Source organism: Clinocottus analis, unplaced genomic scaffold, assembly GCF_023055335.1.
Source record: "Clinocottus analis isolate CAN_PGR_092001 unplaced genomic scaffold, fCliAna1.0.p SCAF_12, whole genome shotgun sequence".
In the NCBI taxonomy this organism is placed as follows: Eukaryota; Metazoa; Chordata; class Actinopteri; order Perciformes; family Cottidae; genus Clinocottus; species Clinocottus analis.
This window is the reverse complement of record NW_027175843.1, coordinates 18,115,085-18,131,600: the sequence shown is the minus strand read 5'-3', so window position 1 is coordinate 18,131,600 and position 16,516 is coordinate 18,115,085. Positions and strand designations below refer to the sequence as shown.

General features: G+C 46.3%; 1 protein-coding gene across 11 annotated transcripts in view; it reads left to right on the top strand.

Moving 5' to 3' along the window:
- Positions 1-1,872: 1,872 nt before the first annotated feature.
- caska (calcium/calmodulin-dependent serine protein kinase a) overlaps positions 1,873-16,516 on the top strand; it is a 105,337-nt gene continuing 90,693 nt past the window's right edge. For all 11 annotated transcript variants that reach the window (XM_068572855.1, XM_068572858.1, XM_068572851.1 and 8 more), the window contains exon 1: positions 1,873-2,788. In XM_068572855.1, coding sequence (XP_068428956.1) covers positions 2,730-2,788 — 59 coding nt within the window. In that variant the 5' untranslated portion in view covers positions 1,873-2,729. The remainder of the gene's footprint in view (positions 2,789-16,516) is intronic.

Sequence of the window (16,516 nt, the reverse complement as noted above, 5' to 3'; positions counted from 1 at the left end):
GTTCCTAGACGTAAAGGGCTCATTCTAAGCTATAACCAACACACCACAATTCTTAGTTTCAGGTTACTGTATACCCTAATGAAGCACAGTAATGAATATTATCTTCCCTATGGCTACATGGTGTGGAGCTTGACTATATACACAGACATGTAGATTCACTGATTAATTGTTCATGGACTGCCTGTATCCAGCATTCTTGGAGCCTGACCTGAAGCAATTAATTTCTAATTCTGTCTCTCACAAGTCCCCCAACTATGAAACTACGAAACTACAATACTTAATAGCTGCAGGACCACTTAGGTGGATAACATTGACAAGCCCACAGAGTAATTAATGTGCTTCAGTACGCAGGTTGAAGTTTGTTACACTACCCCATAAAACAACCGTCTCTGAGTTTTATTGCGGCACAATAAAAAGACAATAGCAAGGCACGTCTGTGTGTGTGCATGCATGTTTGTGCCCCGATTCAACACTGTTTGTACATCAGTTTTTTTTACACATACTCCTACCCACACACACACACACACTACTGCCCCACCAGCTGAGTCTAGAAGGGTGTGTTGGTTAGAGATAAGATTTTCTCTGATGTCCTGATTTCTGTTATTCCTAAGCCAAAGGGCCCCCTCCCTCTCCCGCCCACCCGCTTGTCACCTCGCAACGCCTCCTCGCACGTGTACAACCTCGCATGATCAGCAAGGGCACGCATTTTATATCTCAAATGGCCCAAAAACCAGATTTCTTTGCACTGCATAAGCAGCGATGTATCAAGGGGGAACACACAATACCTACAGTCGCGGCATTGGGGCGTATTTAATTACATCACCACCCTTTTTGTTGAAAAATCATAAATAAAAGAACAAGCTCATCATCTCGGGTTTACCCACTCTGCTTAAGTATTCTCTCAGCATTAATTAGGCAATCAGCTGGCAATGTATTTATCCCACCGGAGCCCATGAAATATGAATAGACAGCACTTGTCTGTATGTCGTACTCGCATGTTTCCACTGCGTCGTACAGTTTGTCGGCATAGAAATTATTCCAGTAGGTAGTTTGGTTTCCTTGCAGTTCACGGTTTACCTACATCGAAAAACATATATAGGTCGCTTGAGTCCCATCGGTTACGTCTGAAGAGGTTTCATGGTTTCAATAAATCTGGATGTGTAAGGTTGGAAAACAAGTGAGTTTACCAGACCCATTGTGGACCACTGCTCATCTGCTGCAGGCTAGTCACTCAAATCCTTGACTGAACTGTTGTATGGTGGGTAATGTAGGCACCAGTACTAAAAAAAGAATGCATGGATTAAAAGACAATATCTCTGATTTAGCTGCATCGATTATCTTTCTCTTTAATGTATCACAAGTTGGACAATGTTATGAGTACAATGATGGATGGAGTATAATATAAGGTGAGTCTTTGTCTACGTTAGTTGTCTTGATGTGTGATTTAAGACAATAAAAGTTAAGGTATGAAGAAACATAACATTTACATAAAGTGTGGATCAACAGTTAAATTAATAGATATATTGCATTTTTTTACACTGATTGTTTCACCCCTGTGCTTATGTAATAGGCTACCATTCACCGTGGAAAAATATGCCTAAATCAAGGAAAGAAAACTTCTCAACTTAAATAGTTAACTAGTTTTTATGATTTATGGACATGCTTCATTCATACTCCTCCTTCGTGTCTATCCATTGAAAAAGTCCGAAGGAAACTGCGGTTTTAGAAAACCCTTTCAGGCGCCGCTCCTCCGCCATATTGGCTCAAAGCCTATGGGCCTCAAAGGAGCATCATGGGTAACGGCTTGGCGCCAAAATGGCGGACGGCCGAGCAGCTTCACAACCCTCCTTTTGTGGGAGGAGCTTGATTTTCTGGAAGCTCCGTGGAGCGTCCAGGCACACGGACGACAGCGGAGGTGGCGGTAGGGGGGAGAAGGAAAATAAAAACATAAAGAGTTGCCGAGCCGAACCGAGCCGATCCGAGGAGAGAGAGACGGAGAGTGGAGCTTCTAAATGTTGCACCCGTCCGTCAGATATACGCGACACAAGGACTGTGTGTGTGTCCCCGAAAGTGTAACCCGTGGCTGTTCGGGAAGTGAAGATCAAGAGTAACCCACCTGGACTAGTGCCGTGTAACCCGAGCCTGACGCACACCGTTCGCCGGGTCTGTCCGGGGCATCACCCCCTCCTCCAGTGAGTACATAAAAAAACCAAAACACACACCGGGAGCCGTGGACGAGAGCGGACACACACACACACACACAACGTGCCTGCGCGCACGGCCAGCGGAGTAATGTTTGTTTGACAACCGCGGTAATGGTTTGCTTTTTTTGAGATTGGGGGGTGGGAGTACGTTAACCGGGAAGACGTGGTGGGAAAGGCGGGGCCGAACCGGTGGACTCCCAAACTGGATTATTGAGCTCCCCCCTGTGCCGAATCACCCACAGCGACGCAGCATATTTTTTGGGGGGGTGCGGGAGGGGAGGGTCGACGAAGGAGGCAACAACTGGGAATTTAGAAACCTTTCTTTGGAACTCTTTAACGACTGGGAACGGCGCGAGCGGTGTTTTGTCAGCTATTCCTGCAAAACGGTCAGCTGCTCGTGGCCTCTGTTCTCTCCCTCCTCCTCCTCCTCCTCTTTTTTTTTTTTTTTTTTTAAGGAGCACCATCAGGTTTTGGGACGCATATTTATTTTTGGGGGGATAATTTTTCCCCAACCGGGGTCGGACTATGGCGGACGACGACATCCTCTTTGAAGATGTGTACGAGCTCTGCGAGGTCATTGGCAAGTAAGTGTTGCATTGCTGTTTTTATTTTATTTTTTAATTTTGTACATTTGTATACTCCAATTAGCTCCTCGTCATACCCCCGTGGGTAGGACACGCGCGCAAGATCTATGCACGCACACACACACACACACACACACACGAACGCACGTGCACGCTCACACAAAAGCGTGGTGATATTTGTGTGGGAATTAACGACGTGCCCGTGGTCGTCACGATTGATAGTGACCTTAATGCCACGTACCCCCATGGCAACACTATATTATGTCAATACAGTGCAATTGTTTCCCCTTTCTGTTTCGCCTTGAATGTGATAACAGTTGTTGCGTTGCCAGTTTTATTGCTTTTATTCCAACATAAAGATAAGATCCCATTTCACCGCGGCAGCATTTGTCATCCTCCCCTGCACGGGGTGCGTGCGTTTGTGTTGTGCGCGCTCGTGGTTGCCCTGACATGCAGCACTGTGCACAGGGAACCGTGTGCTTTCTTTTTTTTTTTTGACCCAGTGGCAGTTGCCCAACTTTGCTGCAGAGATGGATGAAAGGGCAGGGCACCAGACCACCATGAGTCATGCACGCTGCACATCTGGTCGTGGTTAGTGCCTGGAGGTCTCCCAGCAAGGGTGAGGGGACAGGGGAGTCCAGCATGTGGTCTGGCTTGTGCTCAATCCCTCGTGGAGTAAGGCTCTACATTGACCCCCACCATGCTGATGTAACTATGGGTTATGCAAAACATTTATCCAGCAAATACACATCCAGGTCGTATATAGTACAGTTGCAATATGAGCAAATATAGATTGCCGTCAGAAGTGCTGCTTTAAACTCCCGAAAGAATAGTAGTTTCCGAATGTGACAGGTGATTTATACTGTTGCTACTATTACATCCCTGGTGTAATCCTGCAATAGAAGGAAGGGAAGGGAGAAAAAAAAGAAGGCTTGGTGTGTTATTACAGTTTGTCCATGTAATTATAATCTATTGCAGCCGGGTAACAGTGTTGTCACAGTCTTTTAGTGTGTGAAAGTAGATGTTCCCATGCTACTCTTTGGATGACTAACGGTTAAAAATGGCAGCAAGATGTGTCCATGTAGCTCCAGCGCCTTATCTCTGGTGACCCAGCCTCTGAGGTCATTAGTCATTATACTCGTAGAGCTTTGTTCTGCACTAATGGCTGCAGTACCTGCACCACACCTGGGACTTTCCAACTCGGTAATCGCATAAAGGATCTGGATGAAAGCGACGAGAGAGGCGGTAAAACGCCGAGGGAGAGACCGCCACTTTTTGTTTTGGGATATTCAGCCCGAGACAGACGGGAGAAGAAGATCTGTTTTTATTTACCGATGCGTGAATAAGTGACTGTGTCATCCAAACGTCGGGGCCTGAATGAAGCACTTCATTGGGCGTTGCACACAGAAGCTCCACGTGAATCCGGCGCCCGGCAGGCTTGACGGACGTGGCCAGTCAGTCAAAGCAGGGCCGACTGGTTATGGCGTGTCGCAGAGATGGTTGACTGTTTGACAGGGTGATGAGACCTGTGCTGCACAGTACATGTTTAGGCAAGTTTAAAACCAGTGTGTGTGCTCTTTTATTATAGTTTTTTTCTCCTGTCGTCCCACACAGTCCCATGCTGTTTCTCTCTCACTCTCTTACTCCAACGCACTCAAGCGCGGTCCCAAAGAACTCCTCCTGCTCCTTCAGCCCCGTGCCTTCCATGTTTAGTGTAAACGTGTAACAATCACCGTTTTTAAATATGTGTTCAGTGGGGGTTCTTGTGAGGCAGAAGGAACACTTTGAAGCCAAACGCTTTGAGTCAGCCACGCAAACACACTTGGTCTTAGTTTTCTGAATCACGGTTTACTCATCGGACAGACTGTCTGTGATTTACAGTTTGCAGAAGGAGAGAGCGGCCTTTTATCAGCCGACCTGCTGCTCTCTGCGTGGAGAGCTGCTGCAGCCACTGCTTCTTCTTCTTCTTTCTTTTTTTTCAAGACTGCACTGAAGCACCAATTGTGGGTTTTTGATCCCGAAAGAGACTGGATTAACCGGAGGGAAATGCAACCGAACGCCGCCGCCGCAGTCGGGAAAGACATTACTTTAAAAGCCCAACGCCGTGCATCGTGCACTGGAGCAAGTGTATGTGCGTGTGTTCTGCAGGGTTAGACCCATGTAGTTGCAAATACAGATCTATATATAGGTCATCCTGAACTGTGCTTGGAAAGCAGTGTTGTGATCCCTGCTTTGTGTGTGTGTGTGTGTGTGTGTGTGTGTGCATGTCCCCTGGATTAAAGCCCAGTGGAAAACAAGATCCACCCTGTAGCCGTGTCCATATATATTCATGCCCATGCGTCGGTCGACTATGCATGAAGACGCAGCCCCGTGAGCATGTTGTTGTGTACATCCGTCTGGCTGTCAGACTGATCCTGCCCCGTTGTGCTGCCCGAGGCGAGAAAACAAGAGGACGGGCTGAGGGTGGGAGAAGGAAAAAACACTAGAGACGTTAGGACAAAGGAGACAAGGACGAGGAGAGTAAATCTGGGACTGAGGATGCTCGTGAGAGAGAGAGAGAGAGAGAGAGAGAGGGAGAGCGAGGTTGCGGCGGACATGGGACGAGCGAGGGGGCAAGCGAGGTCGGGAGCACAGTAGAAGGAAGCGGTCCATTAGTTTGACTCACACATCTAGAGACATCCTGTGCCCTCGGGACACGCTCTCTTCTAGTTCATACACGGAGGGAAAGTTGCGCCTGTGTTTTCGCACAGTAGGGGACGTAAAGCAGCGCCGTGCATAAAGAAACGGACAGCAGGAAAGATGTTGTTTTCCTCTCTTCCTCGCAGCTCTAAACTGCACTGCAGTTAATACTCTGTGACAACAGCAAATGCTAATTTCAGCGTGTCGGCCCACAACGGCACAGCATCGCAGGTTTGGTTAAAGTTATGACGTCAAGTTTGCAACATCAGAATGCAGTCGGCACAACGCCACGCTCAAAGTATTCCAGTTTTTTGGGCCTCATTTCGGGGGGAAAAAGATGAACAATATTATCCAACCAATGTTCCCGTTTACAAGAAGCTGTGAACGCTTTCATTCCTTTGGCGTTGCGACAGTTGTGCATGTCAGAAAACCCCGTTGCAAGTCTTTTTATGGAGTTTAAAAAGCGGGCCTGTTTCTCCTTCCTTCTACTGGGCATGCGTCTCTGCAACCGAAGCCATGCAAAGTGCTGGAAAAACCCAAAGAACTCAAACAATAGCGGGACTAGCGGTGTAATATTGGTGCGCGTGTAAAGTTTTGTCGATGTCAATGGCGTCGATGCTCCATTGAGCGTTTATGCGGCGACCCGTAGAGTCTCTCAGCTCAGTTAATGGGGCCAAAAATGTGAGTCCGTATGAGCTGAACGGATCAATGGCGTACCTGTCCTGAATATTTGGACTCGCTGTGGATTTAGTGGCGGATACTGTCCTCGGAACATATCTCCGTGGAGCTGATCCGCTCCACTGTGAACAAAATGAATTACCCCTCCATTTGCATACCTCGCGGCCTCGGAGGACACTCGAGGGTGCTGCTCAAGGCCTGCATGTCATTACAGCTCCAAGGAGGTGTGTGTTTTAACGTGTGTGTGTGTGTGTGTGTGTGAGGGGTACATGTGTCGGCTCCTGCATTTGTATCCAGCGTGTCCCTTTTCCACGAGGTGACGAGGGGGAATATAAGGCCGAGGCCTTCGCTCTATCTCCTGCGTGTGTGTGTGTGTGTGTGTGTGTGTCCCGTTGGCCTCCCTGAGTGAACTGACATCACCTCCTAATCCACGGGGAATGAAATACTCTCCTTCACTGTTTCGCCGGCGTCTCTTTTCAGCGCGCCGTGAGAGAAATTATGGTAATAATGAGGAAGGTTTAGAGGGAGTTGTGTGCGCTGCTGCCTCCCTCATCTTTCGCCTTTCCCCTCAGGAAGAGTAGAGCGCCTTCTTGTGCCAAGGTGCAACCCGCCAGTTTAGTTAATTACGTTTTTGTTTTTGTAAAGGTTTTGTGTATTTATGTGCACGCGTGGACGATTGTGCGCGGCCTTGTTTTAAAAAAACTCAACCCGTGTGAAACACTGACCTACATCAGGACAGGCAGCTCCACCGCAGGAGCCATGTCTCTCACAGAGTTGGCCGTGGGGCTCGGCTTGTTAATGGTGATATGCGAGGCCGGCTAAATGCGGAGCATGAGCGGTGGCCAGCCTCTCTCTCGCTTTCTCTCTCTCTCTGCATTGATGAATTGGCTGGAGGTATTCTACAAATAAGCCGCCACGGCACCGCCAGACCCATGGGCTGTGGGTCAGTCGGTTAAACACGGCTTTGTTTACATTGTCCGACTTAAGTGCATTTTTTTTTTTTAAAGGCAGTCTGCCAAGCACAGAACTTAATGGCAGCTGTGTTCACTGCAGAGGCTCTTCTCCTCGAATAAACTATATTACACTTGGGGTCAATTTGAATAACAGCGTCTGCCAAGTGGTATTTTCTGCACCGAGTTGTCCCCTTTTCCAGCGGTTGGAGACGTCTGTGCCGGGCTCTTTCCTGCTTTAACGGGTTCTCTTTTGCTCCCTCCTGATAAATGAATTCTCTCTGAAGTTACCGAACAATAGACCAATTAAAAAATGCACGTTTTTGCACGCGACGACGACGTGGCCGTGACTGAATTGGGTCCGTGGCCTCGAGGGAATACGTCGCGTTGTCTCTAAGGGCCCCCCCCCCGCCCCCATTTTCTCCCCTTGCGCCAAGTGTATAATTATGTGCAAGCAAACTTGTGTCACGTGAGCTTCGCCTTCTCTGTTCAGGGTTTGGAGGGTTGAAAATCCGCTGAAAGGCTGGTTCCCGCACGCACAATTACACATAGATGATATAGCAGAGAGATCTCGCACACAACCACTAAAATATTAATCCATCCTCATCAAGCTGGAGAAAACACCCCCCAGCAGACCCCCGGCAGCTCTCTATGAGCAGCGGAAAGCAGAACCCTCAAACACCGGCTTCATGTCGAAGCCCCTCGGAAGAACAAGCTCGCCGCAAGTCTCAACAGGTACCTCAAGTAAACGTAACATGCGGGTTGTGTTTAACCTGTAATGACTGATTACTTTGGGCCGCCTGAAGGGAAACTACGGATGCGCGGCTCCAAGTCTTTTCAGTCCAGCGACAGATACCTGGACTTTGGGTATCGGCCGCTACCGAGCACCACAAGAGATTCATTAATGCGGCTGTATGCCTCTCCGTGTGGAAGAGACCGGGATCATTCTTTAATGTGGAAGGCGATATCGGGCTCAATGTTGTAACACAAAATGTAAAAAAAAACAAAAAAAACTCATAAATAAACAGAATTGATATTTATATCCGATACCAGATCGTCTCGCTGTCTCTGACGCCACGATCCAGCATTTTGAGTCCGTGTCTTGTCCGATATCCAATATCTGTATCGGTGCATCGCCAGAAGAAACAAGATGTGAACGCAACATTGACACAAGTCGATATCGTGAACTTGTCCACCTGATGAAGTCCAGAGAGGACTCTCTTTTACCTCTGTTTTTGGTCTCCACCAACACAAATGTGTTTTTTTTTCATAACGACCGTGTTTCTTGATTGGTTAAAAATACAGTAAACGCAGTTTCTGCAAAATGATTCGTCTGCTTGTGTGCATTGTGGAACCATTAACCTCACTGGTTGATGAGTAGATCACATCGAGATATGTGAAGCAATTGTGTTTTCTCTTTTATAATAACAACAACATTACTAATAGTAGTATTAGCATTATAGCACATATAAAACATAAAACATTAAATGCATAGAACATATAAATAAAATAATTAAAACAAGTAAATAAAATTAAATAAATACATAATAAATAAAATTAAATAAATACTGACATTAAAAAAAAGTAAAAAATAAAGAAATAATAAATAAAATTAATATAATAAACACATAAATAAAATAAATAAATAAAATAAAAATAAATTTAAAAAAAAAAAAAATTAAAAAGTAAATAAATAAATTAAATTTAAATTAAAAAAAAAAAACAAATAATAAAAGTCCTCATATTTGCAGCATATTCAAGTATACGTTACTGTTCATGCAAAGGTTTTTCACATTGCTAACCTCCATATTGCTGCTTACTGATGACTCAACATGCAACCTGCTGCTGTGTGTTTTAGTGCGAGTGGTTGACCAAGACAAATTGTTTCACTGGCCAATGTTGAGGTGTCCTCTGCTGTAAAAAAAACAATGTGTATCTCGCCTTAAGCTGTGCAACTATCCGCAGCCTCTCCGCCAAACACACAACCCTTAAGATATTTATAGAGACTGCCAGTCACTGGTTCATTTTAAACCAAGTGTGGATGTGGTTTCCCCCTCTCCTACGGCTGTTGTGTATGCTGCGTAATCAGAGCTGTTATCCAGGGACATCTTCTCGCTTTCTTCATTTCCACTCTGTGTTGGCACGGAGGGAAGAAAAGCCATATGCAGCACCTGACCTTTTTACTAATAGAGAAATCAGTCATGTTCTCCAGCTGATGCGGAGGAAGAGGCCCCGTCTGGATAACAACATGTCTCATTGTTGTCAGATGGACGAAGCGGGCTCAGTTATTTCTATCTGTGCAGTAGCAGCCTCTTCATGGGCCACCAGAGCTGCAGGCTTTTTTGCCTCTGGTATAGCTGGCTATTCCATAAAGTTTCTTCTAGATCTGTTGGATTTGTCAGGAAACTGAATTTTGCTGTGTGCAGTTAATTCATTTGCGTGGCTGAAACGGCTCGAGAGGTCCTGGAGCGTTTCCATCGGACACTGTCTGAGTTTGTGACTCTCAAGAGGGGTCGCGTCTGAGAGTCTGTATTTTGTTGTTTACTGCGTTGTGTGGTTGTTTACCGTCAGAGCCAGGACTACGAAAAGATAAAAACCAGTGAGTAATGTCAGTTGGAATACTATTGACTTTCCGAATGTCTTTTAATAATAATAAAAAAAACTCTACGTGATTGATTTAGATTTCCAGCATTGCTGTCAGTTCATTTTCTGGTGATCGATTTTTTAAAATAATTTGGGTCGGTAAAGAAAAGGAGGTTGAACATGAGGCTGTTAAGACACTTGAAGCGACGGCGTCCTCGTCAGGAGACGAGACGCTGAAGCGCAGCAGACACTTCTACACACAACACCAGATGGTTCATTCACCAGTTTCTGGTTCATATGTGCGAGCGCACAAGTCTCTGATTTTGTGATCACAGCAGGTTTCTGCTAACAAGGTGATATAGTACCTTTTTTTTAAAATGTATTTACTGATACATCATTTATATGTTATCCCCCGGCTGACCTTGTGTGTGTGTGTGTGTGTGTGTGTGTGTGTGTGTGTGTGTGTGTGTGTGTGTGTGTGTTCTCCCACAAAGATGTCATCCGCTGCATACACTCGACACTTTCAGCAGCACCAATGTTTACATGCGAGTTTGCCCGGGCTTCTATGAATATATATGATGTCATCGCTGACCAAAATTCACTGTGTTTTATTTTATTCAAGCGTCTGTTGGTCTTCGGTTTGTCTGGATTAAAAGTTGCCAAAAGGCGCCGCTGCACCCGGTGACATGCTCGCGCTATTTCTGACTCCTCTCTCTCTTTTTTTTTCCCAGTTTATTTTCTTTGTCCTTCTGCCGTTCAATCGTGAGGGGCCTTTTCAATCCAACCCAATTTCCATGCTGCATGCCAAAGCACACAGAGTCACCTGGGTTACAGCCGGGGCCCTGGAAAAAACAACACAACACCCACCACGCAACACACTTTCAAACCTCTAGGAAATACCGTTGTGTGTGTGTGTGTGTGTGTGTGTGTGTGTGAGGACATTACTGTCAACCCACACAGAGCCCCAGAAGTTACTTAACCTGACGTATTAGAGAAGGGTTGGGCCTTAACGCTGCCGTGTGCTCCCAGTGACCGTCACACCGGTTGGTTCAGCGGTGGGAGGAGAGGAAGAAACCAAACGAAGGGAAATGTTTGAGCTCCGAGCGCCGAGTAAGAACCCTCCTGTGCTAAAGATGGCTTCCAGATGTTGAGAGGCTTTCCGTGATTCCTTCGGCTTTCCCCGCACTGAACCTCCATCGCAGCACGTTGTGTGTGTGTGTGTGTGTGTATATTGTGCGTTTGTCAGCTTGTCGCTTCAGACCCGACGCACATTTCAGGTCAAGTTACAGTTCATTTAAAGTGCATCATCGCACTCGGGTGTGAAAAGATAGAACACCCGCTGGATGAGCTCACGAGGCAGAGGAAGGTCAGATGATGAAGAGGTCGGTTTTGAGTCTTTTCATTGTGTGAACACTTCGTGTGCCCGTGTGTGTGTGTTTGTGTGCTGGTTTCTGTGATCTAATGAGATCCGAGTACCTTGACATCTCTCCTGACATGAACATTTAAGGGAGATGAGGGCCATTGTGATGTTCTGAGCAGAGATGAGGTTTATGTCACAACTTCACCTCGGCCTGAAGGGGAAAGTCAACACTTGATGTACGAAGAGCAACTTCAACGTAAGACCTCTAACAATCGGATAAAGTTGTTTTGTGCACTAGAAATGGGAACGGAGCTTTACCTCTTCTTCATTGAGATGCGCTAAAGCAAAGTAGTTATGGGTCGGTTTCTGGCATAATTCTTCTTCTACAGCTTCAGGCATTTTGTGGGTTTGTAAATTAGGCCGTTCATTACTTTAGTGAGTCAAAAGGGGACGAAATGATTGTGTCAAAGTTTCAAGAAATGAAAAAAAAAACACATTCTAGTAATGTTGGTGGTTGGATGACGGTCTCGATGACAAATAACAACATGGATGAGCTGAATATGATGTCAAAATTTTAGAAGTATGAGAGCGTTTTGTGTATTGAGCAGCAAAAAAACAAAAACAACCCCATTTTTAAATTTGGATGTAAAAGCATGAAGCTAAATAAATGCTGAAAACATTACAGCCAAAGTTAAAATATTTCAGCGCTACACTGCGCCGAGGAAAAACAATCAGATCTAAGATGAATCGGTGACGCGCACCAGGCTTTAATTGCGGAAAATTGTAGAACATTAGTTATTGTTATGCAGATCGACTTCTATAACTAGAATAGTTTCAAGTCAATTATTTTTAAATTGCTCAATATCACAAATTAGCCTCGGGAGTGAGGTGGGGGGAGGGGTTTCAAGTGTAAAGTTATTTTTTTTTTCTGGCTCAAGGCTGCTTTCTGGCGGTGCCATTGTCAGCGCCGGCACCCACGAGGGCCTGCATGTACGTCGCTGTAATAGATGATATTTTTATCACTCTATTCAGCTGCATTTCTAAAGCCGCTTCTATAGACGCTGCGTCTCAGCGCTCGGCGCAACCTCTCGTCATTTATCCGCGTTGGCGGGAGAGCGACACATTTTAGCTTCTGCGTGCTTTGGGCTTCACGCACGCGCTCACTGATGAGCGCGGGCAAAGAAATGTAATAAAAACGCTTTATGTGTAATTGACCTCGATCTAATGAGGCGGGTCAATTATGAACAAATGCATATTTACAAAGCAAGTGTGACGCACACACACACACACACACACAGACAGACTCTCTGTTGTGTGGTCGGGTGCTGCGTGTGTGCTCTTGCTGGTTCTTCCTCGCTGTAGAAAATGCTTTCACTCGGCCTCAGAGCTCAAAGCAGCCGCTTCAAAGACAGTTTTTAACCCCGAAAGGCAGTTAAATTACTGAACAGCAAACACTTGAATTCCTTCAATTTATTTTCATTGTTGTATAGAAGTTTTCAAAGGAAGGAGAGAACCGAGGCAGATGCATTTCATTGCGTTTGAACGTACAACTGTGCTAAAATCGGCAGGATTCATAGATCCCGACTCGTCGACTCGTACTGTGAATACTTTTTGATCGGGGGGGTCTCTAAGTGGCTTAATAGCTGGACTATAAATAAAGGCAACATAAGGCTGCACCTCACGGTGGGGATGTCCTGAGGAGATCTGTGGGATTGGGATCAGGGCTTTTTTGTTGTTGATGGATCTCAGTGTGCTAAACAAAGCTAGATCTATTTCTACCTCCAGGTTTTTCTTGTGTTGCTCTGGGTCTTTCTTCTTCTAGACTTCATGTGCACTAGAGGTGGGGGGAAAAATCAATACGGCATAGTATCGCAATATTTTGCCCTGCGATATTGTGTCAATACACGGAAGTCAAGTATCCATCTTTTACTTAATCAATTTGAAACGTTTTTGGTCCTAGAATAGTCAAATCAATTTATTTTTTGTTGACAAAGCTTCCCTTTGGGGACAATTTACGGTTTAAAAAAAGAGCTAATAAATCGCAATATATCGCAATACTCAATATATCGCAATATCGTGATAATATCGTATCGGGACGATATTTTATTGTGGGACCTTCGGTGATTCCCACACCTCATGTGCACTGAAATAATACAGAACTATGTGCCTGCAGAAACACACTTTCTTTGTAGGACACAGACAAGGATCTTTAATCACTTTACTCGTAAGTATAATCACTATATGAACACTGAAATTAATTTAAAGCCAGTAGACTTGAGTGCTTTGATATCATCGTGGTAGCCTCCAGTTTCTGTCGTCTATTAGTCTGCCGGCTGGTTATTTACTAACCTCTTAAAACCTCCAGGCTCTAACGAGGTACTACCAGCCCAATAAAAGTTATTGGCCGTTAATTGGAGGGCAACAAACTCTACTTTCTACCTTTTTGACCCTTTTCTTTGATGATCTCGGCGGCTCCAAGTCTTCCTCTGGCTCCTGAGTCCCATTCACACCGCGTTTAGTTTGCGTTGTGGTCGATTCGGACCTGCGCTCTTGTTGCACGTGCAGCGTGTCAACATGTGCCTGTAATCCTCGGCGTGGTGTGTGTGTGTGTGTGTGTGTGTGTGTGTGTGTGTGTGTGTGTGTGTGTGTGTGTGTGTGTGTGTGTGTGTGTGTGTGTGTGTGTGCCTGATGTATTGTGATGTCGGCCCCATGTGACAACTAGAATAGATGCATTTCAGTCAGTCTCATTATTTTTGATTTCTTCTTGTGTTTAACGCGTTTTCTCTTCTTCCCAGAATGGTTATAATGGGCTCCTCGAAGACAGGAAGTCTCATGTAGCACTGATAATCACAGCCTGCTCCTAAACAATGCTTCATATTGATTAGAGCAGCGCCTGTGAGAGACTTGCACACACACACACACACACACACACACACACACACACACACACACACACACACACACAGACGTGCGCATTCTCCCCATTCAACCATCAGATTGTGAGTGCTGGTAACCCGGTGATTGTCTGTCCTTTTTGTCCTTCAGCTTGATTTGTGATTATTTCGTGCTGCTGCACAGATATACGACGGGTCAAACACACTTACAAAATAGGCACACACATATTTTGACGGACTCGGACATCAAGCTGCACCTATTACATTATTTATGTCTGTGGCTGTGCTGTGGCTTACAACTGGGTTTAAATCATTGATAGTGGCTGCAGAGGAGATGCGGTGTGTGTGTGTGTGTGTGTGTGTGTGTTGCAGAGAGGTGGTGCATGACGGGAACCATGCATCTCACTTTTTTTGTTGTTGCGGAAGATGTTGAACAATCTGCTTCTCTCCCGAAAGTGAACCAAGAGAAACGAATGGACGTGGGAAGAGCTGGAGGCAAAAGTCGCGATTTTGTTTTGGCGAGGAGGCATCGATGCGGCGGGCCCTTAACGTGCCGCTGCCGCGTTTAGCCGGGGTATTACGGCTGCGTTGACATATTGTCTGACAGATGGGCGACACATGCTCCGTGTCCCGGCCCCATTGTAGGCGCAACTGGGGCTTTCGGTGACATGGGGCACTGAGCAAGACTCGCCGCGGTGGGCCGGGTGGGAAAAACCACACGTCTTACTCGGAGCTGCCACAATCTCACAGTACAATGCACATTTACCACTTCAGTCCCCCTCTTCATCTCCCTCTCTCTCTCTACACACACTCCCTCCATCTCTTTGCTCTCCCTCAACTCTGGCTTTGAAATGTCAATCTCGGCCGACTCGCTCTTCCCCCGTCGCCAAGTCTCCGCGGTGCCACTTCTTACGACGTCGTCTCTCTCCACACAAACCATGCAGTGGTATTTCTGTGCGCGCGCTGGCCCACACACGCGCAACACACACACACACACACACACACACACTGTGGGCTCTCTGACGCTTTGGTGTCACTCCTACTTCTGGCCTTGTACAATGTCTCCGCTCACATTTGTTCCCCTCTCATTGCGTCTGTCAGGAGCTTAAATGAAGCTGGCGTTACTCCGCTCCTTCACAATCGACAATGGCAATGTTTGTTCTGGTGGAGGAGCTTCGCACGAACTCTCGGCAGCGGCGGCAACCCGGAACGGGAACGAATGGAGGAACGGCGTCACCTGTCAATTCTTAGCCTTCTCCGCCCCGCCATCTGCGGCACTATGGGGCGCCGACAGCCTTCGGCTGCATACTATGTTCTGTGTCGGCGAGAAATTCTGCTGGAAAAATATCCTGCGTCTACTACACCTGTCGACTAAGGACATGCCTCCGTGTCCAAAAACAGCCAGCTGTCGTGGTCGTTTCACCTTCTGTGCGGCTCGTGGAGAGCCGGTGGTCTTAAAAAAAACCCAACACGGCCTTTTCTTGTCCATATACTGTCTGATATGGACGTGTTTATCCTTCCACAGCGAACAGTCTGCTGGAGATATGATGGATTCTGCAACTGGGAGAGTCTTGTAAGGCTTTTGAATCACCTGCCAGAGTGTGTGGGTATATTCCCCGTAGGAGTCTCAGACGCTGTCTCTATCTTCTGGTTTTTGAGAAAATACTGAGAGTGAAATTGTAAAACACACTCTTATGTCTTCATCATTTCTTAGATCGTAGCATTTTGTGAGGATGACATCTGTAAAAAAATTCTTGCCTACAAAGATGTAGTGGAGTTGTCCCCCATAGACACGGAGAACGTAGTCGGCGTGATGTCACTTGTTGGTACGTTGGCCGCCGCCATCTTGGATTTGACGCGAGACGCCGGAGCCACGTCACGCGGTCACAAACTAAAAACACCGGGAAAGGGTTCAAGCTCTAAGACGAAAACCCGGACAACTCCCCGGCAGGATTGCGCTGTAGTAGGTAGGGAGCTGTCAATCACAAGGTAGCCCCGCCCTAAAGCAGACCCTGCTTTATGGTCTATTTTACGCAACGCATTATATTCTACAAAATGAACATCGTGCCGTTTCGAAGAAGACTTGCATGTCAGCAAAATTGTGCGTCTTTATAGAACCGTGCGTTTCGTATCAAGGGGACGGAGCAATTAAACGTTGTACTTTGTTCTCGCAGCCGAATGCGAGCTATTTATAATCGGTGGCACACCTGTGTGGGAATCTGCTTCCTTTTTTGTTGCTCGCGCGCAGCGTGTGCAACAAAACCAAACGAAAGAAAAACTGTGAATTTCAGCAACGCTCGGTTGAAATGGATGCCGCCTGTCGGGCGTTTGATACTAAAAATGCATCTTGGACGGAGAATCGCTTCGAAAGGGATTTGAGCCCAGCGTGCGTCGTACTCCACTGGTTTAGTCACGGCGACACTGGGAGAGAGGCCGATGACATTTAAGGTCGAGGTTTAGAGGAGATAAGGAGGGCTGAAAATGTGCTGGAGTCAACTGCTATCGGTGTGTAAAGAGGCAACACACACATGCAGACACACACACACACACACACACCATCACAAAGGCACACAACAATATTAGC